At 46.1% G+C, this 27,393-nt stretch overlaps 1 protein-coding gene across 1 annotated transcript in view; it reads left to right on the top strand.

The window, feature by feature from the left end:
• LOC140425141 (uncharacterized) overlaps nucleotides 1-27,393 on the top strand; it is a 420,524-nt gene that overhangs the window by 345,581 nt on the left and 47,550 nt on the right. The window contains exons 10-11 of the mRNA XM_072509070.1: nucleotides 14,738-14,864; nucleotides 20,169-20,302. Coding sequence (XP_072365171.1) covers nucleotides 14,738-14,864; nucleotides 20,169-20,302 — 261 coding nt within the window. The remainder of the gene's footprint in view (nucleotides 1-14,737; nucleotides 14,865-20,168; nucleotides 20,303-27,393) is intronic.

Below are 27,393 nucleotides of genomic sequence, written 5' to 3'. Positions count from 1 at the left end.
AAGATAGAGAAAACTTCTTTCAACCTGTACAGTTCAAAAATCAGTCCAAACTCAAAGCAAAAGTAAAACCCAGAGCCACAGCCCAGCTCCACCCACACAATGACATCCACTGAAGTCATGTGATAAGACAAAAACATTTTTTATAGCGACACTCCCATGACACTATGTAGTATTGAAATTATTTTTTAACACTTCTGATTTCCCTCTGTAACTGTTCCTTTTTCTAGGTCATTCTTTGCCTCTGTAATCAGAATTATTTATGGTAATCTAAGTGTGGTCTAACGAAGCCTCGGACAACTTTTCAATTCTTAGAAATACATCCAGCATTTGGTTTGCAGTATATGACTTTATTAACTTGTGTCACTACTTCCTGATTTGTGTATCTGTGCCTGTTACTCAGCTAACCCACTTACTTTCCAAGGAGTGTGTGGCCTCCTTATTCTTCCTCCTAAAATGCAGCATCACTCACACATCTGCACTGAATTTCATTGGCCATTTTCCCATCCATTAATGCATTTTATTTTGTACAATCTTCCCTTGTATTAAATATACTCAAAATTTGGCTCTGCCATCAAATTGTGAAATTGTACTTCCAGTCCCCAAGTCCAAATTATTTGGTTAAATGGTATACAGGAGGACTTTCTGCCTATTTGAGTTAACTACCTTAACCCCTGCTCTGTGCTTTCTACAGGCAGCTTGCTAAAATAAATAAATTAAATTTATATAGCACCCTACACAGTATCAGAAGATCCTGTAGCACTTTATAGCTTTGTTGAAACCGCAAACAACGAGATAATGATCGGAGAATTTGTTTTTAGTGCTGTTGGTTGGGAGATAAATATTCGGCAAGTTTCCTTGCTCTTTTTTTGAAACAAGGTGACTTTTTACATTCACCTGACGGGACTTTGATTTAACATTTCATCAGAAAGACAACGGGCGCGATGCCCCCAAAATTTCTAAGTTAATTTGTGGTGGGTATTTCAGGGAGTTTCCCACCGGCTCTGCCGCGAGTTCCCCACCGTTATTCAGTGACACGTAGTCACTTTTTTTGGCCTTGGGGAATTTCTCACCGGTTTAGCCCACGCAAGAATTTTTTTTAGCACTGGGGAGCTGAACTCTGAGATCGGGCCGCTATTTTGAAAGGGTGCCCCGATCTCTAAGTGAGCTTGTGGGTCACACCTCCACCCATGGGCAATGTCACCCCCCACACAAATGGACACTACCCCACATCCACAGTGGAAGCAGGGACGATAGGGACATTTAAGGGGCATCTTGACAAATATATGAATAGGATGGGAATAGAAGGATACGGACCCAGGAAGTGTAGAAGATTGTAGTTTAGTCGGGCAGTATGGTCGGCACGGGCTTGGAGGGCCGAAGGGCCTGTTCCTGTGCTGTACATTTCTTTGTTTTGTATCCCCCAGGTGTGGACACCCCGCTATGGGGTCCCTCAGCGTTCCCCCTCTTCAGGCCCCCCAAGCCACTTTACAGCACCCTCTCCCTTCTAGGACCCCCACCATCACCCACTTAGCCTCCTGGACGCCCCTACTTATCTGCCCTGCACGTCCCCATCTTCGAACACCCCCTACACCCTCATTTCATGGGCATGACCCCCCTCGCCCCCTCCCCCCTGGCAGTGCTCCTGCTGGCTTGGCAGTGCCAGGGTTTCCATGTTTCATGGGGAGGGCCAGGGAGCCACCCTGCACTTTTAATGACCACCCTGGGGTCTCCGGTGGCCCGGGAGACCCCCCGGTTTGTGTGGACCAGAACTGATTGGCGCCTGGCTGTAGCCTCCCTGGGGAGGCCAAAGAATCGCGGGAGGCCGATGGATCCCACACTGGTAGGTCAGAAGTAGGTTTATCACCTACTTCTGTGAGAGTCATTCGGTCCCGCCCTTTTGGGGCGGCGTTCTGACTCCAACATCTCATGGGACTTTGGAGAATCCCAGGAGGCGTGGAGCCGGTCAGGAGGCTCGCTGCAAGCCTCTCCCGGCATTCTACGGCTTTGTTGCATTCAAGAGAGAGCACAACGCGGCTGGAAAATCGCACCCAAAATCTCCAGCAGTGAAAAACGTCCTCAGCAGCTGGCACCTTATAGCATGGAGAAGTACCGCTCGTGGTGACTTCACAAGATCCTCCAAATCTGATGGTGAAGAAAGGGGTCCAACAGCAGTGTTCTCTCCCAAGTCAGCTTGTCTAGCTAATCACTCAAAACCAGCTCCGCTTGGCGGACATGTCGTCATATGCCTGACACCAGACTCCCGAACCTTGTGCTCTACTCTGAATTCGGTCACAGCATCCCAAGAGGACAGGGGCAATGCTTTTGGGATGTCCTCAAAAACCTGATCCACTGACTCAAGGGAAACCTTGTGTTGTGACCAACAAAAATTGATAAGGCTCATTAAGAAGATACTGAGTATGGCATCAAGGAGCCCTAGCTAAACTGGAGTCACAGAATTACAGAAAACTACAGTGCAGAAAAGGCCTTTTGGTCCATAGTCAATGGGAATCGGGGGGAAAACTCTCCCCTGGTTGGAGTCCTACCTGGCACAAAGGTAGATGGTTGTGGTGTCAGAAGTGGCGATGTCAATGTTCAGCATCAGTTGTGACTCCTCAGATAATGAAGCAGTCCATGTCCAAATGCAGCAAAACAGGCTTGGGCTGACAAGTGGCAAGTTACATTCACGCCACACAAGTGCCAGACCATGACCATCTAAACAACAGAGGATTGAACCATCATTCCTTGACATTCAATGGCATTACCATTGCTGAATCCCCCACAATTTAATATCCTGGGAGTTACCACCCCTCCCAATGCCCACTCAGTGCTCCTTAATCTTCTTGATCTTGCGTGATCTAGTGCTACGTCTAGGTGTGTCCCCAGGATGCATATCAGAGGTGGAGGCAGCCTGCTGCTTTTCGAGCCCTGTGGCCTTGGATGCCCCTGGCGGACGTCCTCGAGAGGGCCAGGAGCCGGAGGGCCTCGGTTGACTTACCTGTATCACTAGCGTCAATGTGCCATCCTGTTCTGCCCGCTGACCTTGAGATGTGCTGGTGTCAGGAGGGAGAATTTGGAAGAGCTGGAGACCACCATTGTTTCCTTTTTTATTTTATAAATATTTTTATTATCCTTTTTCACATTTTCTCCCATATTTACACCCATCAACAATAAACAATAATCAGCAAGATATGTCAATCCCCATAATAACAATGATCCCATCCACCCACCATCCCCCAAACATCAGCCCGCATGTTTACATAAACAAATGACAAAAAGGAATCTGGGATTACCCGTAGTCACCCTTAATCTTACACAGCTCCCCTCCCCCCCACCCCCCCCCCCAACTAATGTTCGATGTTATCCAGTTCTTGAAAGTGCACAATAAATAGTGCCCATGACTTGTAGAACCCCTCCGAGCTTCCCCTCAGTTTGAACTTAACATTCTCAAGGGTCAAGTATTCCAACAGGTCCCCCCGCCATGCCAGGGCACTGGGTGGAGAGACTGCTCTCCATTCCAGCAGGATCCGCCTTCGGGCGATCAACGAGGTGAAGGCTATGATATCTGCCTCCGCTCCTGTTTCGAACCCTGGCTGGTCCGACACCCCGAATATGGCTTCCTGGGGACCACCATTAATGGCAGGTCCCGGGTTGGCTTCCAGCACTTCCTCCTCCCTGACGGTGCTCATAGGGCCCTTGAGGCTTCCATGGGTCAGGGAGGCAGCTGGAGTGTGCTCTGGAAGCCTCTGAGCCATCTGGCTCTGCCAGCCCAGGCGCCTCCCCATTGTCTGCGCCATGGTGTTAACGACCTAAGCAATGCTCCTCAGTGACTGGACCACATTCTGCAGTGCCTGACATTGTCCACCTACTTCTGGGACATTTCCTTCAGCGACTAGGACATGCTCTGCAGTGCCTTGGGCTTGTCCACTTGCGCATGTCCCTTAGCGACTGGAGCATGCTGTCGAGGCCCTCAGCCATGGTCATCACAGACTGAGCCACACCTTATACTCACCACTCAAGATGCTGACCTCTGCTGCAGGCTTTCCACTGCAGTCGCTACCCTAGCAGTGTTGGCCTCGGTGCCATGCACTGTTTGCATCATCTCCTGCGCCAGTAGCCTTTAGACTCTTCCAATTGGCTACGCACTCGCTGGAATGTCACTGACATCCCCTCCTGAATCTCACGGTTGTGTCCTAGCCTCTGCAGCAGCTCTGGGATAACCTTGTCCTGAGGCTCGGCAACTGCCTGGGACTCAGCAGAGTCCTGGGATCCAGCATACCTCCGATTACTGACTCCCTGCATCTATATGATATGCATCAGCAACAGGGTGGTGCTCACCAGACTGTCCCCTCTGAAGCCTGTCCACTAGTGTGTGTCTCTGCACTGGTGGAAGGTGGGGGTGATAACTGTGACGCCTCGAGAGTGGTTTCCTTAGAGCTCACCTCCAAGGTGATCTTTTGGGGTGGCAGGGTGAGGCCAACTCCGGATGTCCCGGCCTCATCAGATGGAAATGCTGCGAGAGAATGGACATGTGGTCAGTTAGAGGAAAGGATCATTTTGTCTGACATGAACAACTTATTTGAGACAGGTCAACTGTGTGAAGGGGCAGTGGATCCTCACCTCTGCGGTGCAGGCCTACCTTGCTGTCAGTGACTGACCTCTCCTCGGACAACCCCGCAGTTTCCATGGCTCATTCCTCATAGGGGATGAAGACTCCGATCTCTGGTAATCCGCTGCCCGTCTTGACCCCTTCCTACTTACTATGGGCTATCTTCTCCTGTGGGGCCAAAGAGAGAGTATTTGTGAGCTGCAGGCTTGATGGATCAGGGAGGACTATGAAAGGTGGCATATGTGGGCACCACAACTGGACTTGAAGGGGTTGTGCTTGTGGGTTCTGAGGAAGAAGAATGAAGATTGGATGTGGGGAGGGTGCGATGTGTCAGCCAGTGATTTGTGGGGACAAGGGGGAGTTAGAATTTGAGGGGTGGCAGGCGGAACTGATGCCAGGAGAGAGCTGGTAACTTCCCCTTGCAGCTCAATGAAGGTTGTTGGTCTTCTTCCGACAATGGATTCTGGTCCTCCTGGACATGTTGCCCGCACTGACAGCCGCTCCCACTGTCTCCCAGATGGTATTGGTGACCCTGCTGCTGGTCCTCTCACCCCCACGGGGGAACAGGGGTCCCGTCTCCCATCCACAGTGTTGAGAAGCGAGACGGCCAATATTGGCATGAAACACGTGGGGGCATATTTCCCAGTGACGTTAAATACGGGCTGCGATCGCACCAATGCTGCCATTGAGACACACACCGCCAATCATGCTCAAAATGACTCTTAGAAATTTTTCCGTTAACTCGCACCCCAAGTCTTTTCATCGCTAACATTCAACCAAACAGACATACTGTTGGGCAGAATGCAAAACAGGTCAATGTGACCCTATCATTTATCCTAAATTTAAAGCTACAGTTTCAAGATATAATAATCTTGTAAATCTCATAATTGTAAGACTCTTTTAAAAACTAAACAGTCCACAGATTGAAATGGAGGAAGTAGTGAAAGGAATTCGGAGCATGCAGGCGGGGAAGGCCCCGGGACCAGACGGATTCCCAGTTGAATTCTATAAGAAATATTTGGACTTGCTGGCCCCGCTACTGATGAGAACCTTTAATGAGGCGAGGGAAAGGGGGCAGCTGCCCCCGACTATGTCAGAGGCAACGATATCGCTCCTCCTAAAGAAGGAAAAAGACCCGCTGCAATGCGGGTCCTATAGGCCTATTTCCCTCCTGAACGTGGATGCTAAGATTCTGGCCAAAGTAATGGCAATGAGGATAGAAGATTGTGTCCCGGGGGTGGTCCATGAGGACCAAACTGGGTTTGTGAAGGGGAGACAGCTGAATACGAATATACGGAGGCTGCTAGGGGTAATGATGATGCCCCCACCAGAGGGGGAAGCGGAGATAGTGGTGGCGATGGATGCCGAGAAAGCATTTGATAGAGTGGAGTGGGATTATTTGTGGGAGGTGCTGAGGAGATTTGGCTTTGGAGATGGGTATATAAGATGGGTACAGCTGCTGTATAGGGCCCCGATGGCGAGCGTGGTCACGAATGGACGGGGGTCTGAATATTTTCGGCTCCATAGAGGGACGAGGCAGGGATGTCCTCTGTCCCCATTATTGTTTGCACTGGCGATTGAGCCCCTGGCAATAGCATTGAGGGGAGTACTCAGGGGAGGAGAAGAACACCGGGTATCTCTGTATGCGGATGATTTGTTGTTATATGTGGCGGACCCGGCGGAGGGGATGCCAGAGATAATGCGGATACTTGGGGAGTTTGGAGATTTCTCAGGGAATAAATTGAACATGGGGAAAAGTGAGTTGTTTGTGGTGCATCCAGGGGAGCAGAGCAGAGAAATAGAGGACTTACCGTTGAGGAAGGTAACAAGGGACTTTCGGTACTTGGGGATCCAGATAGCCAAGAATTGGGGTACATTGCATAGGCTAAATTTAACGCGGTTCGTGGAACAGATGGAGGAGGACTTTAAGAGATGGGACATGGTGTCCCTGTCACTGGCATGGAGGGTGCAGGCGGTTAAAATGGTGGTCCTCCCGAGATTCCTTTTTGTGTTTCAGTGCCTCCCGGTGGTGGTCACGAAGGCTTTTTTCAAAAGAATTGAGAAGAGTATTATGAGTTTTGTGTGGGCCGGGAAGACCCCGAGAGTGAGGAGGGGATTTTTGCAGCGTAGTAGGGACGGGGGGGGGGCTGGCACTACCGAGCCTAAGTGAGTACTACTGGGCCGCCAATATCTCAATGGTGTGTAAGTGGATGGGAGAAGAGGAGGGAGCGGCGTGGAAGAGATTGGAGAGGGCGTCCTGCAGGGGGACTAGCCTACAAGCTATGGTGACGGCGCCGTTGCCGTTCTCACCGAAGAAATACACCACAAGCCCGGTGGTGGTGGCTACACTGAAAATCTGGGGGCAGTGGAGACGGCATAGGGGAAAGACGGGAGCCTCGGTGCGGTCCCCGATAAGAAATAACCATAGGTCTGTTCCGGGGAGAATGGATGGGAGATTTGGAGCATGGCAAAGAGCAGGGGTAACACAATTGAGAGATCTGTTCGTAGATGGGACGTTTGCGAGTCTGGGAGCGCTGACGGAAAAATATGGGTTGCCCCAAGGGAATGCATTTCGGTATATGCAACTGAGGGCTTTTGCGGGGCGGCAGGTGAGGGAATTCCCGCAGCTCCCGACGCAGGAGGTGCAGGACAGAGTGATCTCAGAGACATGGGTGGGGGACGGTAAGGTGTCAGACATATATAGGGAAATGAGGGACGAGGGGGAGATCATGGTAGATGAGCTGAAAGGGAAATGGGAAGAAGAGCTGGGGGAGGAGATTGAGGAGGGGCTGTGGGCGGATGCCCTAAGTAGGGTAAACTCATTGTCCTCGTGTGCCAGGCTAAGCCTGATACAATTTAAGGTGTTACACAGGGCGCATATGACTGGAGCACGGCTCAGTAAATTTTTTGGAGTAGAGGATAGGTGTGCGAGATGCTCGAGAAGCCCAGCGAATCATACCCACATGTTCTGGTCATGCCCGGCACTACAGGGGTTTTGGGTGGGGGTGGCAAAGGTGTTTTCGAAGGTGGTGGGGGTCCAGGCCGAACCAAGCTGGGGGTTGGCTATATTCGGGGTTGCAGAAGAGCCGGGAGTGCAGGAGGCGAGAGAGGCTGATGTTTTGGCCTTTGCGTCCCTAGTAGCCCTGCGCACGATATTGTTAATGTGGAAGGAAGCCAAACCCCCGGGTGTGGAGACCTATTTAAAGGACATGGCAGGGTTTATAAAGTTGGAACGGATTAAGTTAGTTCTAAGGGGGTCGGCTCAAGGGTTCACCAGGCGGTGGCAACCGTTCGTCGAATACCTCACAGAAAGATAGAGGGAATGGAAAAGAAGAAGACAGCAGCAGCAACCCGGGGGGAGGAATCAGAAGGACTCTCAGGGATGTTATTGTATATGTATAGGTAGTTGGTATATGTAATTGTATATTGGATTGTTGGATTGTATTTTTGGAGAGTATTTATCTTGGACAAGGCAGTTGCCATTTAGTTTTATTTTTGATTTTGTTCATATATTATTTATTTACTTGTTTAAAATTGGCCATTGTTATTTAGATTGTTTTATTGCTGTGTAAAGGAAACGCTATGTGCTGTTATGTTTGGCCAAAAAGTCTTGAATAAAATATATTTTTAAAAAACAAAAAAAACTAAACAGTCTGTCTCTCTATTGACTTTAAAATTTAATACGTTAACAAAATCTTTAAATATATCCTCATTGTTTTCTTCTCTGTCAACATGTATCATTATGCAGTTTCTGAAATTGGTGGTTGCTGGTGATGAGAACATTGCTAACAACCCAGAGGATTAACCATTTAAAAAAATGTTGATGTTATTGAGTTCAAAGGCTGATTGAAAAACTCCCACATTGAATTGATATTACTACCAAACCATAATGAGCAAATATAGATGAAAGCAAAGACGTGAGATGTGCTGTACTTTAATGATTAATGTTTCTTGATAATTTAGGCCTTAGTTCACAATAATTACTCAAGATTAAATTTTCAGATCTGCACAGAGCTAACCATTTAAAGAAATACTTCATAAAAAGGAGTTGAGGTGTTCCCTGTTTCTTAAAAGCTATTCAGCCTGCCTCTTAAAGATTTTTACCAACAAGAAAAAATTCTTCTCCGTCAGCACGTGTCATCAGGCTGCTTCTAAAATCAACTGATGCTGAGGCTGAGGAAGCATTGCTCGCTGCCCATAATGCAGATATACAATGAGCGCCGGCTGAGCCAGCCGTGTCTATTCGGAATCGAGTTGGAATGCAGCCAGTAGCCCCTGGGAGAGGCCTCCCCTCGGACTCCCGATAGCCGTTACACCTCGCGAGATCGAACCAAATTTCACGAGATGTCATAATCTGGGTCCCGCCCACAATGGGCGGGGCGCAGTTTTGCACAGTTAAGTTATTTTAAAAACCCACTTAACTGTGTTCATGCCGGATCGAATGGCCACCCGGCATCTACCAGCCTCACCGGGGAGACCCCAGCCAGTTGCCTTTCAGCACTGATCCGCACAAGCGATGGGGGGTATGGAGTGAGGCTCTTCACAGGGCCATCTCCACCTCCTCATATGCTAGGCTCAGCTTGATTCAGTTCAAAGTGGTGCTTTCGGCATATCTGACCCGGGCACAAATGAGTGAGTTTTTCCCAGTGGTGGAGGACCGGTGCGAGCGGTGTTTCCTAGGGCCGACAAATCATACTCACATGTTCTGGTCATGTCCTAAACCTGTAAGCTTTGGGCCTCCTTCTGCAACACCATGTCAGGGATTCTTGGGATTGAGCTGGAGCCTTGTCCCCTAGTGTCTATTTTCAGGGTCTCTGACTCTCCGAAGCTGCAGACGGGGGTGAAAGCGGATGCTTTCTCCTCACTGATAGCCCGAGTTCTGCTTGGGCGGAGGACTCCAGTTCCACCCAGTGCCTCGTCCTGGTTGAGTAACCTTATGGAGTTTTTGTACTTAGAGAAGGTCAAATACATCATGAGGGAGCCAGCAGAAGGTTGGGAGGGTGGGGAGGTTTGGAGTTGTATTATGTGTTGTGGGTTTACTGTGTTATAATGAAAGATTTTCTTAATAAAAATACTTTTTAAAAAGCAGCAACCGACACCTATGCACCTGGTTGGGGACACATTCCTCACTTCAACATCTTTGTTTACCAGTCCTCTCGCTCGCCTGTCATCAGGGGCTTAATAGCAAACCAGATTTTGGATGCTTCAGCCCATCAATAGATGCTCAGCAGGCAATATGTACCTGCAATCAGGTTAGGATATTCAAGATTCTCACAGTCCGCTTCCATTTCACTTTATATTATTTTGTTCTACAAAGAACTAATGACAGGTTCATAGGGAAGATAACTTGCAGAAGAGATCCACAACCTCAAGATGCCTTCTGCTCATTTGAAATGGTCATCGCAGCCGCAATAAATGTACCTTTTATTTAAATACCTCGACCATACAATATACATTTGCAATTGTAACTAATATGCTTCCGTTGGCCCCCATGAATGTCACAACATTTCTCCATTTTTTTACTCTGCTCCAACCCAAATTAAAAATAATGACACGTTAAAATACCAGTTGACCCAAATTTGATTTAAGTTAAAATGTAGTGTGTATGTGTGGGCGGCCTTGTGAAACGGGAGCAGAAGATGTTGGTATGGGAGCTCAATGTCCCCCCCCCATCACCACAGGATATTTTCAGCGGGGGGGGGGGAGGAGGGGAGGGGGGGGGCTCCAATCCATGGCCCACAGAAGGACCCCCTCAGTGCTTTGATGCCATCTCTGGACAGTTCACCACTCTAATCGCCAGAGCCTGTCTGCATGGCACCGGCACATTATAGAAAAATCCTTGCTCCTCTAATTGGGCCTGCAACTCTGAGGGGTGGGGCGAGTCCCCAATTGGATGGCAATTGAAATAATTAGAGCAACACAGACAGATGATGCTGGTATGACTTCATCATCTCCATCATCGATGCCATTTCCAGCCGTTCTCTGCAACCTCACGCTCGTGACCAGAAATCTGTGTGGCAGAACATGTCTTTCAAGCTTTCAGATCCAATCTTGAAGTTGTAAAATTAAGTAAATTTTGATTATATTTTGAGAGCACACTTGTTCTCAACCATTCAGAGACCTAGTTTACTAGTGAGATAGCATTGGCTGTTTCAGCATTCTCAACCTAGACTGTTCCAATGCTGCTCTTCTTTAGACGATGTTCTTCAACTCCTAGAAGAGTCTCGCTCCTCTTGCAACAAGGCCTCTAAACATGATACCTGGAATGGAGTGATTCTGTTGTGACAACTGGCTCTAGATATTTTTTGCTCTCAGTAAAAGGACGGAAGTACTGGAAGTTCTGGAAGTACAGGGGCTGTTTAGCACAGGGCTAAATCACTGGCTTTGAAAGCAGACCAAGGCAGGCCAGCAGCACGGTTCGATTCCCGTAACAGCCTCCCCGAACAGGCGCCGGAATGTGGCGACTAGGGACTTTTCACAGTAACTTCATTTGAAGCCTACTTGTGACAATAAGCGATTTTCATTTTCATTTTTCACCAGCAGTCCTCAAAAAGGCATGCATCAAATAACCTACCCTATGATCCTGAAATACTGCTGATGATCCTGGTATACTGCTGAAACATCATGTAAATGAGCTGGCTTTGCATTATGGTAGGATGTCCATTCTCCTGATTGCAGGTACATATCGCCTGATGAGCATTAATTCTGCCACCATTTAATCACTCTTGTTAATTCGGTGTAAATGTGCTTATAAATCCTTAAAGTTATCAAGAAGTAAAATACATAAGAGGTAATTTTGAATTAAGTGGAGTCTACCTTGTTAATTCAAGGACATTGGCACCAAGCTTAAAACACATTATTGTTCATTTCTTACTGCTCCTAGCCACTAACCACACTGAAAACTGAATTTACACGCCTACACAATGGATTACTATTAAGCATTGAAATAAATTCCAAGTCGCAGATTACATTAGTAAGTTAAAAATAATTTAATTTGCAGCAGGGTGTTCTTCAATCTATAATATATCTTCCTTTGAGAATTCTCCTTCAAAGCATAACAAATACTTGGCAGAGAATTAAACACAAAGAAACCTAATCATATCCTCAGCACAGCAATATCATCAACACTTAAAATCCTTAATTCCATCACAGAGCTTCTTCCACTACTTATCTCCGTGGACCAACTCTGTGAATTAAAGTACCAATAAGTCAAAACAGAATAATAACTTAGGACCCATCCTAGTTTTTATTATACCCAACCTTGAAGCTTATTCTTTCAATCCTTCATTTATGTTCCACTGCAGAATAAAGTTTCCTCCAGTGGTAGAAACTAAAATGGTATTGGTATTTTTAAAGGATATAAGATTGTGTGCTCTCTGTGAATGCACTGTGCCCCTGGACTAGAGAGCACGTTCACATCAGGATTGCAGCAAAGTCATTTGCTTCAAAAAATATTATGTTCTTGGCTGGTTTGGGAAATGTGGTGGTTAATGCTAACCTACATGCAGCTTCATTGAGATTCAAGACCTGTGCTAAGTGCTTTTCTGTCTTATCAGAAGTATCTCCATTGCCTGGATAGCACTTTTTCCGGCTGTCTCCAAAATGTGTCTCCATATGGTTTACCAACCTTTTCATACCAAATGGAAAGAAACAACTTACATTTATTTAGTGCCTGTAATTCCCTCGGTATCCCAAAGCTGTCCAAGTTAATGTTAATCAACTCAGTTTAAACCAGTAAGAGCCCAGTATTGTTAAAACAACTGATTACTTTATAAATGTGTGACTATTGTTATGTAGACAAATGCACAGTCAAATTTCACTCACTATTCTCTGATATGTGGAAAGTAATGATTAATTCCATTGACTGCAATGTAACTGAACCAGTCCTGCATGAAACAGATGGCTGATCTGATATCACATGTTTTGCCCCACCGTCCAAGATCAATTTCTGCTCCATTGTAACTAAATTAATATCATCCCTCATCTCTTGGTAAAAGTACACAAAGCATTCCACTGTCAGATCCTAGGCAAGTCTACCAGAGCATCCTTTGAACAATATTTTGGGAATAATTAGTTGGCCAATTTCATCTACTCCTGGTGGAGAGCCTGTCCCAATGGGTAACCACAGATTTGCTCCTCACGGTTTTTTATCTAGAAAACAGCTGCTAAAATAAGGGGAGCAATTTTCAGCTATGCTGCCTGGGGAGTAATTTGGAGGAGCGCATCACCCTACAGAACCCCTCTCAGTTTTGTTTTGAAGACAGTAGGATTAAAATTAGCCAGATATTACAATGCAGGAATGATTACTTGCCTAAATGGAAAATTTTCCTCCAAGATTACCAAGCAGAACTTAAATCTAGGAATGTCATATAATGTGGTTACTTTAGCATTCTGGAATAGAACCTTTAGGATTTACAATCTCTTTTATATCTCCCTTTCTAAATTAACAAACCTATGTTGTTGATATAAGACTGATGTGGAGCGAAATGTGCTCAGTCCCAATCTTGCATAAGTGCTGCCAAATTCATGAAAATAAGTAAAATCACAGGCATAAAATTACATTTGCAAGCAAGAGTTGGTGTCTGTAATCTCCCATTACAGGATTACAGTAATCCTGGTGAGAATTTTCTATTAGGAGCATCCAGAAATAGCAGGCTGGAAGGGTCTGTTTCAGACGGGAATCTGACTGAGGCTAAATAAAATCTTCCAGGACTCGCAACTGAAGTTTAGAATCCTCATTTCCAGTGTGGCTCACAGCTACACCCCCACCCATGTCCAGTTCCACCTTGAGTTATCAGACTGCTTATCTGACATCTAGTATTGGGTGAGCAGTAATTTCATCCAATTGAATACTGCAATGGAAAGACTGAAGTGATTGTTTTTCTGTTGCAAACTCCATTCCCTAGCTACCAACTTCATTACTCTCCCTGACAACAGGTTGAGATTAAACCAGTCTGTTCCCAACCTTGGTGGCACATTTGTTTCTGAGATGAGCTTCCAATTTCATATTTTGCCATGAAGAGCACCCATTTCAGGAAAATCATCTAACTTCACCCCATCTCAGGTCATCTGCCGCTGATACCCTCATCCATATCTTTGTTACCTCTATACCTGACTTTTTTAACAGATTCCTGGCTCGCCTCCCACATTCTATCCTTTGCAAACCTGAGGTCATCCAAAGCTTTGCTACCTATGTCTTAACTTGCGACAGGTCAAGTTCTGTTTCCCTATCACCTCGTGCTTGCTGACCTACATTGGCTCCCTCTCAAGCTCAGTTTTAAAATTCTCATCCTCATTTACATCCATGGCCTCACCCCTCCATAAATAATCAGCTCCACAGCCCCCCCAAGGTACCTGCGCTCACTTAATTTTGTCATTTTTGCATCCCAATGTTAATTGCTTTACCATTAGTTGTCTGTGTCTTTATTGGCCTAAGCCCCAGCTCTGGAATACCCTGCCTCAACCTTACTTTACTCCTTTTGGGTACTTTTTCAAATCTATCTCTTTGACCAAGCTTTTGGTCAGATGATCTAATATCTCTTTATGAGGCACAATTAGTTATCTAATGTACTTGTGAAGCATCTTGGGGCATTTTGTTATGTTAAAAGTGCCATATAAATATATGTTGTTGTTGTTGCTAACATCCAGGCCATAGGTATACATACATACCTTGCTTTTTAACATTGGCAGTGCTTTATTTCAGGTTGTGAAAGATTCTGACACATGCTGCTTTACATTTCACTGTTCAAAGGAGCTAATTCATCCTGATGGCTGAACTTCTTTATAGGTTGATATGATGCATGCTGCTTTTCTACAATCTGAATTAACCGGGCACTCATTGTAATGTTCCTTGAGTGGGTGTCAGTCTAATACAGTGCTTTTGTAATGTATTTCTGGGAATTAAATCATATTATATGATATTAACAGACAAACACCGAACAGTTTTATTGGAAATTATTTTGTTCTATATTTTAATAGATGAGTTACCCATTTATCAAAATTTTATATAAATCTATTAACAGATTATGTTGCATTAATGCAAAGTGCGACAACTTGGTCTTAAGAGGACAGATTGTGTTTTAATTTTTGGCATTTCTAGTGACTCATTTAGACATTTTAATTGTATTTCAGGTTGAATTCTATGCTGTGATCACAGGCCACGGAAGTGATGAGAATGGCTGCGGAGAGTTCTGTGTCACTTCTCATCACTTTCTCATTAATGGCATATACAATAATTCAAGGATATTTGACAATGCTGGTAAGAAACTTTGAAATTCTTGCAGTATTTAGTTTTTTTGGCTCAATAATTTAATGAAAGTTAAATTGAAACCATGTGGAATTCAAGTATGATTTTTTTCTTTTGAAATCTTTTTATTGGCATTTCTCATTTATAAACAATTGTATATATACATCACATTTTTTTAACCCGCGTTAATTTACTTTATTGTACAGAGAGGTTTATTTTGTCTTTCATTTAATTGACCCCATATGCATTTTGCCGCCCTCTGGATTACGGTTACTCCACGTTGCTGGCTTCAAACAGGTTTAGCAAAAGGACAGGAAATGAAACACCTCCAAATAAAACACTTCCTCCGCAAAGAAGCAGTAAGGTACCCCGGGGCCCCAGAAACCACACTAATAATAATAATCGCTTATTGTCACAAGTAGGCTTCAATGAAGTTACTGTGAAAAGCCCTTAGTCGCCACATTCCGGCGCCTGTTCGGGGAGGCCGATACCGGATATGAACCGGCGTTGCTGGCATAGTTCTGCATTACAAGCCAGCTGTTTAGCCCACTGTGCTAAACCAGCCCCTACTAGAGGAATTGATAGGCACAAGCAGCAAGAAGGGGGGCTAAGTGGGAAAATATAAGGAAAGTTACTGGACAGAACTCGAACACCACTGGACGAGACCAGACAAAAATGGGAGGACGAATTGGGAACAGAGGTAGGGTGGGGACTCTGGAGCGAAGCACTGAGCAGGGCCGACTCCACCTCTTCCTGTACAAGGCTAAGCCTTGGTTACCTCAGGGAACTGCAAATTAGAGTGTGAATAGCTGTCTCGCTCTAATATGCAGGTTTGCAAAAAAGTGATAGGCCATATGCTCATTTTCACACGTGGGCAGGCTTCACATCACGATGTCTTGCGAGATCGTGGTGAGCTGGGTCGATCCTGGGAGCAGGGTCTCCCAGCATTTACCGGCCGTATTGCACTGCGGCACACTGCTTTTCGGGGCAGCATGGCCGGTAGATCGCACCCATTATTTTTCATGCTTTTGTATAGTGTCATTTATATTGTGTCATTTCAGTTGATAAGGCTTAACCAGTGTGCAGAAAATCCAAGCTGTTTAGTTGCCAATGAATAGGAAACTTAATTCAAGTACACTCAGAATTTATTTTCCAGTGATCTTAAGACATGACAGCGTGTAGTCAGCTAGATCAGAAACTTGTTATATTTTTATTGAATTTGGTTGTTCCCCAAGTCACTATCAGTCAACCTAGTAGAAATGGTTTGCACAAATTTGGTCAGTCACTTGATGTGAATAAGGACATGAATAACAGTGATTGAATTTTCAGCTGTAGTTTCAATTTGCCAGTAGAAGAAAATTGTTATTAAAGGTATTCCCACGTGTGAAAATGAGCATATGACCTATTACTTTTATAATTTTTGTGACTGTGAATGCTTATCACTCATCAGTCTGAAATTCCCTGGAACTCTCTAGCTTTTCATCTGCCCCATTTTTACATCCACTTGCCATCACATCTTTGTTTCCACCAATCTTTATGAGATTTTAGGTTTCAGATTTTTTATGCAATTGCAGGATGTGGGTGTCATTGGTGAGGCCAGCGTTTAGTGTCCATCCCATGTTGCCCTTGAGAAGTTGGTGGCAAGCTGCCTTCTTATACTGCAGCAGTCCCTGTGATGTAGGTACTCCCACAGTGCTGTTAGGGAGCGAGTTCCAGGATTTTGACCCAGCGACAGTGAAGGGGCGGCAATATATTTCCACGTCAAATAGTGAGTGACTTGGAGAGGAACCTCCAGGTGATGCTATTCCCATGTATCTGCTGACCTTGTCCTTCTAGGACACTATCTTGGCCACTAATTGAGATATATAAGATGATAAAGGGGATTGGGTGGGTGTAGGCGGATGTTTCCCCTTGTTGGACATTCTAGAATGAGAGGCCATAGTTTTATGCTAAAATTTAAAACAGAAATGAGGAGGAATTACTTCACTCAAAGGATTGTGAATCTGTGGAATTCTTTACCTCAGAGTGCAGTGGACGTCGGAACACTAAACAAATTTAAGGAGGAGATAGGCAGGATTTAACAGTAGCAGAATGAAGGGTTATGGGGAGCGGGCAGGAAGTTGGCAGTGAGGCCGAATTAGATCAGCCATGATCGTACTGAATGGCGGAGTAGGCTCAAGGGGCTGAATTGCCTACTCCCACTCCCAGTTCTTATGTTCTTATGTAACTTGAGGAACACCTACAGTGATATCCTGGAACTAAAATGATTGATCGCCATCCACCACAACCTTCTTCCTTTGTGCTTGGTATGACTCCAACCAGTGAAAGGTTTTCCTCCGGTTCTCATTGACTCCAGTTTTACTAGGGCTCCTTGATGCCACAATTGGTCAAATGCTGCCTTTATGTTAAGGGCAGTCACTCTGACCTTGCCTCTGCAATTTAGCTCTTTTGTCCATGTTTGAGCTAAGGTCAGGAGCTGCGTGACCGCGGTGGAACCCAAACTGAGCGTCAGTGCGCAGTTTATTGCAAAGCAAGAGCCGCTTGATAGCACTGTTGATGATGCCTTCTATCACTTTACTGATAACCGAGAGACTGATGGGGCAGTAATTGGCCGGGTTGGACTTCTTCTGCTTTTTGTGTACAGGACTTACCTGGTCAATTTTCCACGTTGCAGAGTATATACCAGTGTTGTAGCTATATTGGAACAGCTTGGCTTGGGGTGCAGCAAATTCTGGAGCACTCTTCTGTACTATTGCCAGAATATTGTCACGGCCTTTGCGGTATCCAGTGCCTTCAACTGTTTCTTGATATCATGTGGAGTGAATTGAACTGTCCATGGGACACCGAGTCAACTCATTTCCTCCACTGACCTTCCACACATCCCATCACTTAAGCATTAATCCCAATCTAGTCTGCACATGTTCAACTTCAAATTTGCATTTAAAATAACGTAGGATCAACTATTCACACAATTGTAAACGTATATTCATACTATAATTGTATCATTTATGTACAAAATTATTATCTCTAAATTATATTCAATACTTTATTAAACCGTTTTAAAATATTCAACATAACTCCGTATCTGGGGCGAAATTCTCCGTAATCGGCGCGATGTCCGCCGACTAGCGCCAAAAACGGCACAAATCAGTCCGGCATCGCGCCGCCCCAAAGGTGCGGAATCCTCCGCATCTTGACCGGCCGAGCCCTAACCTTGAGGGGCTAGGCCCACGGCGGACTGATTTCCGCCCCGCCAGCTGGCAGGAAAGGCCTTTGGTGCCCCGCCAGCTGGCACGGAAATTACATTGCCGGGTGGCGCATGCGCTGTGGAGGGAGTCTCTTCCGCCTCCGCCATGGTGGAGACCATGGCGAAGGCGGAAGGAAAAGAGTGCCCCCACGGCACAGGCCTGCCCGCGGATTGGTGGGCCCCGATCGCGGGCCAGATCGCCCCGCGCCCCCCCCCCCCCCCCAGGACCCCAGAGCCTGCCCGCGCCGCCTTGTCCCGCCAGTAAGAGAGGTGGTTTAATCCACGCCGGCGGGACAGGCATTCTAGCAGCGGGACTTCGGCCCATCCAGGCCGGAGAATTGCGGGGGGGGCCCGCCAACCGGCGCGGCACGATTCCCGCCCCTGCCGAATCTCCGGTGCCGGAGAATTCGGCAACTGGCAGGGGCGGGATTCACGCCAGCCCCCGGCGATTCTCCGACCCGACGGGGGGGGTCGGAGAATCTCGCCCCAGGTCACTCATTTATCTTACCCTCATGTCTTTTGGTGCTGTTTTCTCTGGCCCTCCTTTCCTGCTTCTGACTTTCTTCTTCTTTAACACTTTTTGCTTTGCATTATCCTTTTGCTTCTCAGTTTCTGATTTTTAATTTTTTTCTTTCAGATGGGAGTATACTCATGTGGTAGGACAGATACAGTGAATTGTGGGGAAAATGTAGCCTTCGGCACTCACATCCCATCCTCTTTCTTCATTGCTGATGCTTCACTCTGTTGCTCTTATTGTATCCACCACTGTTCATTTTCCTATTATCGTCTTCCCTTCCAAACTCCCCCATCATCTGTAACTTTTCCCCTTCAAGCTCCCTACTTAACCATTTTATCCTCCCATCACGCAACTTGACCCTTAATCCTCCTTCCATTCCCCCACTTTGACTTGTCAACAAGGCAACCTCCTTCACCCTCAACTATTCTGTCCTGCCCTTCAACCTTATTTTCTATCCTGTCTTCACATATGCTTTGTTTGCTTTCAAAGTGCAACTTTTTTTTAAAAATGAATTTGAATGAGAAAAGAAGCTACCTGCCTTACTTTCCAAATGTGCCTTTCTGTGGTGTTTTTGATTTTTCTGTCACTGATGTTACAAATGTCTCAGAGGATGTATGCAGCATTGACCTTTTCTAACTGTCACCAAAACATGGGTCAACTGATTAGTTGGCTTCAAAATTCAACTGTTGTGTGTCACCAAGTTTGACATCTTTAGCATTGATAATATGTATTAGAGCTCATCGACAGTCACTCATAATGAAACCCACACTCATCTACCCAGTTTAATATACAATGGGCTAGATTTTCCTGTCTGCGGCTAAGGTTCAGTGTTGGCTGCTGACCCCTAAATATTCAGCACTTACCTTGACGGAAGGCTGTAGAGAAAACTTCCTCTTACTGCAACAGGGCTTACCTTTGGGACAAACAGCAAAGTCTTCCAATGTGGTGTACTGCTTGTGAAGCCACGCCCACAGTAATATAATGACCTAAAGCCACTCTCCTTGAGTTCACACTTCGGCTCACGGTACATTTTTGTTTAACGATTTTAACATTTTCAAACAGGACATTTTTTTAAAACAGTTGTAAACTTTAAATACCTTTAACTCCTCTTTTTACAATGTTAGTGAGGTTGAGGAACGGGTGGAGTGGGGAGTAATGGAGACAGAGGAGCTACGGCTGCCAGGCAAGTTATAAAAACTAGTTTTATTTACAATTAGCAATTGTCTGTTTATTTTGTGGATGGGGTCATAAACATTAGAAGGGCTGATTTTTTTGGTTTACACCTGTGATTATCAATGCAAGTTGACAAATCGGCAAAATTTTGAATAAAAGGTCCCTGCCACTCCGTAACTTCTGGACCCCATTCAGGTGCAGCGCAACCTTCGGACTTCAGCGTAAGTGATCTCACTGGAAGTTGGGATGCTGTTGGGTCCCTCAATCACTGTGATGAATTCCTCAGCATTCACTGCTGTATCGGAAGAAAAATCTGGGCCAATAGATAGTTTACACACGAAAAGAACATAAACCTAAATTTCACGTTTATTCCACCCAGGTACTCCTTTCGGTTGTGCTAACAAGGTATTAGAAGGTGTGGTCCCGAATGAACATGGTACATGGTTGTATGGACGAAACGGCTGGTGCGATGGGCAGGATGTGGCACCATGGAGGAAAGATGTTACTGAGCAGGTAAATTTCACCTTATCACTTTGTCATTTTTAAATTATAAAGAAAAAGGGGGAGGAAAATCACTGGACGAGAAAAAAATTGTTAACAATTCAAATCCCTTGTACCTTTCTGGATTTAAACCGGATATGTAAAACACTGGTCCAGTTAAAGAATGTTAGTCCCAATGGTCTAATGAAAAAGTGGAAGCTGCCTGTATGTTTATATCATGGGGCATATCCTGTTTCCAGTATACAAGAGAGCTTGCACATCGGCAGTTTGGGCAGTTTACATAAGACTCTGTAAATGAAATATTTGGATTTTCTTAAACACAAAATGAAACTTAACACTCACTTGTTTTCATTTGGTGAGGCAAATTGAGATTTATCCATGGTGCTAAGGAACAGATACAGCTCATACTAATAAAATTGTAGAAAATCTTTAATCCAAATGCTAGCTGGATATTGGATAATTTTTCCTCATTCATGAAATCTCCACCTCGAAAGAGGAGATTGACATAATTTTATGAAGTCAAGTAATACTGGGCATTTCTTTCCATAAAATAACCTTCTTAAGTAGTCAAGCAATCTTTTCCCACTTTGGAGCTTGTTCAGGGAAATACTTTGTTTTTACAGATTGCCTCTGAAGTCCACATCTCTGTTCTTGTCAATGAAAACTGTCTCCTCGGAGGGGGAGTAATTGATCTTTATTTGACCTTGTTTACCAGAGTTGCTAGCAGTGACACCCACTAGCAACACTGCTGCCTTCCACTGCATTTTGTGGGTCCCCCAGCTCAAAACCAAAATCTTAGATCGCACATGCTGGATTGCAAACTAATATTAGTGTTATTAGTAATTTGGTGCTATGAAAAACCATGAGTCTCTGATACTGCAGTGAGCCAAACGATACATTTTGCAACCACAGCCAGTTTAATGCAGCTGTAGCGCTGGCAGATTTTCCGTCTGCGAGAGGAATTTGCAAAGAGTAGCCAATAATAGCGCTGAGAACCTATCAAGAACATTTGTGCAAATTGACACAGACGCAGGGGCAGCACGGTAGCACAAGTGGATAGCACTGTGACTTCACAGCGCCAGGGTCCCAGGTTCGATTCCCCGCTGGGTCACTGTCTGTGCGGAGTCTGCACGTTCTCCCCGTGTCTGCGTGGATTTCCTCCGGGTGCTCCGGTTTCCTCCCACAGTCCAAAGACGTGCAGGTTTAGGTGGATTGGCCATGATAAATTGCCCTTAGTGACCAAAAAGGTTAGGATGGGTTATTGGGTTACAGGGACAGCGTGGAAGTGAGGGCTCAAGTGGCTCGGTGACCCGATGGACCGAAAGGCCTCCTTCTGCACTGTATGTTCTATGTTCAAACTTCACTTCAGGAAAATTGCATTGGGTACACTTCTTTTGTACTTCTGGGCTAAATCAGACCAACGGTTGAGGACTCTGGGTTTGTACTCATTGGAGTTTAGAAGGTTGAGGGGGGATATTATTGAAACTTACAGGATACTGTGAAGCCTGGATAGAGTGGATGTGGAGAGGATGTTTCCACTTGTAGGAAAAACGAGAACCAAAGGACACCATCTCAGACTAAAGTGACGATCCTTTAAAACCGAGATGAAGAGGAATTTCTTCAGCCAGCGGGTGGTGAATCTGTGGAACTCTTTGCCGCAGAAGGCTGTGGAGGCCAAATCACTGAGTGTCTTTAAGACAGAGATAGATAGGTTCTTGATTAATAAGGGGATCAGGGGTTATGGGGCGAAGGCAGGAGAATGGGGTTGAGAAAAATATCAGCCATGATTGAATGGCGGAGCAGACTCGATGGCCAAGTGTCCTAATTCTGCTCCGATGTCTTATGATCTGAGAGGAAAATTCAGGCTTGGGTCTTCTGTTAATTTTATGATGAAATTTGTTTTCCTAAACAGAGGGTAGTATTTTAAAGGTGGTTAAAATTAAAAAGTCATTTTCCTCATTAATTAAAAAAAGGGCTGAATTTTTGCATACCTGATGGGATTCCGTCACAAACGCTGTAGAGTTTTAACTCCACGGTTGGTGAAGGACACAGAACCAGTTAAGTCCTTGTCAAGGGAGGATGATCTTGAAGGTGAGGAGGGAGCTGATAATGTAAAGGTGAGGGACTAATGAAGGAGTTGTTGGTTGCTGGGTTGATGACTAGCTGCCAAACCTGGGTCTTATCAGATGCCTGGTAGTGGGGAGGATGGAGGCATTGAGGGCGGTCAGGAGCCTGGGTGGAGGGTATCCAAGGCCTCAGAGAGACATCAAAGGACTGGTGGGAAGGTCAGGTGCCTGGAATTGAGAGGCTCATGGTTGGGGGGATTGGGACCGTGTAATGGGGAGGGGAATTCAAGGTTTGGGGTGGGGAGAGGTTTGGCGGTTTCACAATGGAGGGCAGGGAGGATTTTGGTTGGAGACATTGGAGGGGAATTCATGGGAGGAATGTTCAATCATGGAGGGACCTCAGACAGACATCTAGGTCAAAGAGGTAAGTATAAAAGCATTCAAACCTGAAACTTCTCAGCTCTTGCTGGTCACGGCTTCATAATAATAATAATCTTTATTGCCACAAGTAAGCTTACATTGACACTGCAATAAAGTTACTGTGAAAAACCCCAAGTCGCTACATTCTGGCGCCTGTTCGGATACACAGAGGGGGAATTCAGAATGTCCAATTCACCTAACAGTCTTTCGGGACTTGTGGGAAGAAACCGGAGCACCCGGAGGAAACCCACTCAGGCACGGGGCGAATGTGCAGACTCCGCACAGACAGTGACCCAAGCGGGAATTGAACCTGGGACCCTGGTGCTGTGAAGCAACAGTGCTATCCACTGCGGTACCGTGTCACCCATAAAGGGAGGTAAGGCTTCCTTTGAGCCGGAATTGAACCAGCGATCTAAGGATGTCCGCTTTAATCATCTACAGGCCGCCGCTCTACCAGCTGAGCTATCGAAGGATAGGCATTGTCTTATTTAAAATTTGAACCTGTCTCCCTAGAGCATCATCTACCCAGCTTCCAGCCTCAGTTAAAGCCAGAACTGTTCTGCTTGGAAACAACAGATCCCCTAATCTTTTTAGTAATATATTGCCAATTAGTTTAAGTGTGCAGATCCTTCAAATTCTTTTACGTGGCCACACACATGCAGTAACTTAAAAGAGACCACAGGTGTGCAGAAACATTTGCATGTGGCCATCCTGCTTAGAGGGGGTATTGGTTTGACGTGGATTCAATCAGGCAACAGATTTTTCAGACTTTATCACCTCCATCCCTCCCAGTTATTTATCCAACCCTAACTGACCTATTTTTATACTTTAAAATGATCTCCAAGGTTTTTGAAAACAGATAACTTCCTCATGTAAATATACCAGTCCATACAAAATGTTTTATTCTCCATATGCAATCATAAAACATTGAAAATACTAAAAGGTTCAACTAAAATAATGGTCCGCCGTATTTTCTAGCTGTGGCACAAAATAGCTGCTTGGTACAAATTCAAGCTACAGCTTTTAGACACCACAAATTTGGCCACTGCATTCAGTAGCAATTTCAGTTCATTAAAATTCATAGTCTGTCTTACAGAGCATCTGTTGTAAAAAAAAAAAAAATTTCCGCTATCCTACCTTTAATTTGTCACTTCCATCCTTGCTGTATAGCACTAAATGTACTGAGTGCTTGTTATGCTGAATAAAAAAATTGTTTTGTGTTATCCTCTCTAACCAACTGGGAATTGAATTGAATCATTTAAGGTGCAGAGGAACATCAGCTGAAGCCCCTGCTTTCTAACTTGAAATTCAAAATGCAGATAATTATATGGCTTTTATTTAGGTTATATTGTTCTCTATTTCTCTCTCATACACATACACACGTACACGTGTATGCAAACACAATGGAATTTACTGCACCACCCTGTGAGCAGGCTGGGAGGCAGGTCAGATTATAATGGGATGGAAAGGCTCGGGGTGGAGAATCCATTGTCTTCCCAATTGCCCCTGATGGGTGGGAAAGGACGAGGCCAGCCTTCTAGGCTGGAGGCCATTTGAGGCTTTTAAGTTGCCAACTAAGGGCCTTATCCTACTACTGCTGGTATTTTATCAGGGGTCATGTCGGCAAGCTGCCTGTAATTTCTGACACATACCTGTGGATTGGTCGGGATAGTCCTTCCTGCACAGTACCCTGTGCCCAAGAGAGGAATTTGCTAGTGGGAAGACACACCTGCCCTTTACACCAGCCCACATCCCCCGCCAGGTCTGCCCGATTGGCCTCAACAATTCCATCATTGTTCCAGAGCCCCGCGTGTTTCCCCCCCCACCCTCCCCCCACACTGTTGGCTTTGAACAGGTCCTGGAACAAGTTAATGAATGGCCTCCACGCTTTGTGGAAGCTCTCCTCTGACCCTCGGATGATGTACTTGATCTTCTCCACCAGAGAAATTCCGATAAATCTGCCAGCCAGTCTGCAGCTGTGGATGGTGTTGCTGATCGGCAGCCAAGCCGGATTCTCCAGCGGGCGATTAAAGAAGCAAAGGCAAGGACGTCAGCCACCTTCCCCATGAATAGTTATGGTTGGTTTGATACCCTAAAGACTGCCACTCTTGGGCAGGGCTCCACCCTCACCCCCACAATCTTGGCCATTGCCTTGAAGAAGGCTGTCCAGAACCTGACAAGTCTGGGGCATGTCCAAAACATGTGGGCGTAGTTGGCCAGGCCTCCCTGGCACCATTCACATTTGTCCTTCACCTCCACGAAGAACCTGCACATTCTGGTTCTTGTCAGGTGAGCTCTGTGCACCACTTTCAGCTGCATAAGCCTTGCGCATGAGGAGGTGAAGTTTGCCCTGCATGGTGCTTCACTCAAGAGTCCCCACCCTATTTCCGTCCCTAGCTCTTCCTTCCATTTTTCCGAATTTCGTCCAGGGGAGCATGTCCTTTCCGAAACAGGTACATGTCCGTACAGGTCCCCATAGTTTCCCTTCCCCAGACTGTCAGCGTCCAGTAATTCCTCTAGCATTGTGCTTTTCAGGGTTCATGGGTATGTAGTCGTCTGCTTGCGGAGAAAGATTTTGATCTATAGTGTTCGGAGTTTGTTCCCATTTGGTAGGTCCAGGCTCTCCGTCCGGTCCTCTAAGATTGCTAGTCTGTCACCCGTATAAAACTCCCTAACTGTCTGAGTCCCGTCTGTCCTGTCTCCACCTCTTGAAGGTGGTGTTTAGCACGGCTGGTGCAAACCTATGGTTGCCGCAGAGGGGACCTTGATATACATTTTGGTCAAGCCGAAGTGCTTCCTCAGACCCCCCCCCACACACACACACAAACACCATAATCATCTTATCTATTGGATGGAAAAAGGACTTGAGGGTATAGATCGGTCTGGATCTAAAGAGGAACCTGGGCAGTACGTTCATCTTGATCATCTGCACCCTCCCCACCAGGAAAAGCAGGAGTGTATCCCATCTCTGTTTATTACTTCCTCCGCCATACTTGTCAGGCCCCACTTGTGCATCCTTGTCCAGTCGTGGGCAATCTAGATCCCCAGGTGGCGGAATTTGTTTCGGCTATTTTAAACAGTAGGCCCTCTAGCTCTGCCCCTCCCCCTCTTGGGCTCACCGGGAAAACTCGCTTCTGTCCAGGTTTTGTTTGTTGCCCGTGAAGGCTCCACACACTCTCAGGAGCTTCATAATTTCTTTGATGCTGCTTTGCGGGTCCGAGATATTGAGGAGCAGGTCATCCACATAGCGTGAGACTCTGTGCTCTCTGTCTCCCCTTCAGATTCCCTTCCAACCTCTTGCTGCTCTCAGGGCAATCGCCAGTGGCTCGATGACCAAGGCGAACAGGAGTGGGGTCAGCGGGCATCCCTGCCTTGTGCCTCTGTGCAGCTGGAAGTATTCAGAGCTGATGGCGTTGGGTGCGTTGTACAGGAGTTTCATTCAAGGAGATAAACCCTGTCCCTAGTCCTAACCGCTCTAGTACGTCAATGAAGTACTTCCACTCAACTTTGTTAAAGGCCTTTTCTGCATCCAGGAAGACGATCACCTCTGATGTTCTCACCCCGGATGGGGTCATTATCACGTTCAGCAGTCATCTGATGTTCACAGTTATCTGTCTACCCTTAACAAAACCAGTTTGGTCTTCTACAACCACTTCTGGTACACAGTTCTCCAGCCGTTTGCGAGTATTTTTGCATCCATGTTGAGCAGCGAAATGGGTCTGTATGATCGGCATTCTGTTAGATCTTTGTTCTTTTTGGGTATCAGTGATATGGTGGCCTGTGTTGGTGTTGGAGGCAGGTGCCCCTCGCTAGTGACTCTGCGAACATTTCCCGCAGGTGCTGCGCCAGTGCTGTTGCAAATCTTTTGTCGAAGTCTGCCGGGAATCCATTGGGTCCCGGCGCTTTCCCTGTCCACATGGAGTTGTTGGTCTCCATGACCTCTTCCAGTCCCAGTGGTGCTTCCAGCTCCCTCCGTCTATCGTCCCCCATGACAGGCATGTCCAGCCCTGAATGCTTTGTTGACCTTTTTTGGTTTGTCTATCCGTCTGCCGTTTACCAGGTCTATTTCCCTGGTGGTTGCCTGCTTCCTCAGCTGATGAGCCAGCAGGTGACTAGCCTCATCGCCATGCTTGTAAAAGGTCCCCTGTGTCTGGCGGAGTTGGTGCACTGCTTTCCTGGTGGATAGCAGTGATGCACGATCAATGACCACTAAAGCGAGGTTGTAGTCCAACTGAAGGCTTTAATAAGCTAGATGTTTCCCCCAGCAGCTCAGGTACAGAATGAAGGCTGCTGGGGCGGCATCGGCTCTTATACCCCGACCAGCAGGACGGAGCTACCATACATCCTAACCAATAGGAAGCATACAGTTTCCAACAATGGTGCTCCAGCCTATCAGGTATCGGAATACCTCTAATACCACAAGCAGTTAAAGTCCATTTGTAGCTTTTTCCTCTCCACCAGAAGCTCTACGGTCGTACTTCAGAATATCTTCTGATGACCTCCAGGATGGAGTCGATCAGTTGTTGCCTGGCCACCCTCTCTTCCCTGTCTCTACGAGCCTTATAAGCAATAATTTCTCCCCTAATTACAGCCTTCAGTGCCTCCCAGAACGTGGAA

This window comes from Scyliorhinus torazame, chromosome 6 (assembly GCF_047496885.1).
Source record: "Scyliorhinus torazame isolate Kashiwa2021f chromosome 6, sScyTor2.1, whole genome shotgun sequence".
Lineage (NCBI taxonomy): Eukaryota > Metazoa > Chordata > Chondrichthyes > Carcharhiniformes > Scyliorhinidae > Scyliorhinus > Scyliorhinus torazame.
The sequence above is the reverse complement of the archived record's forward strand: the minus strand, read 5'-3'. Positions and strand labels throughout refer to the sequence as shown.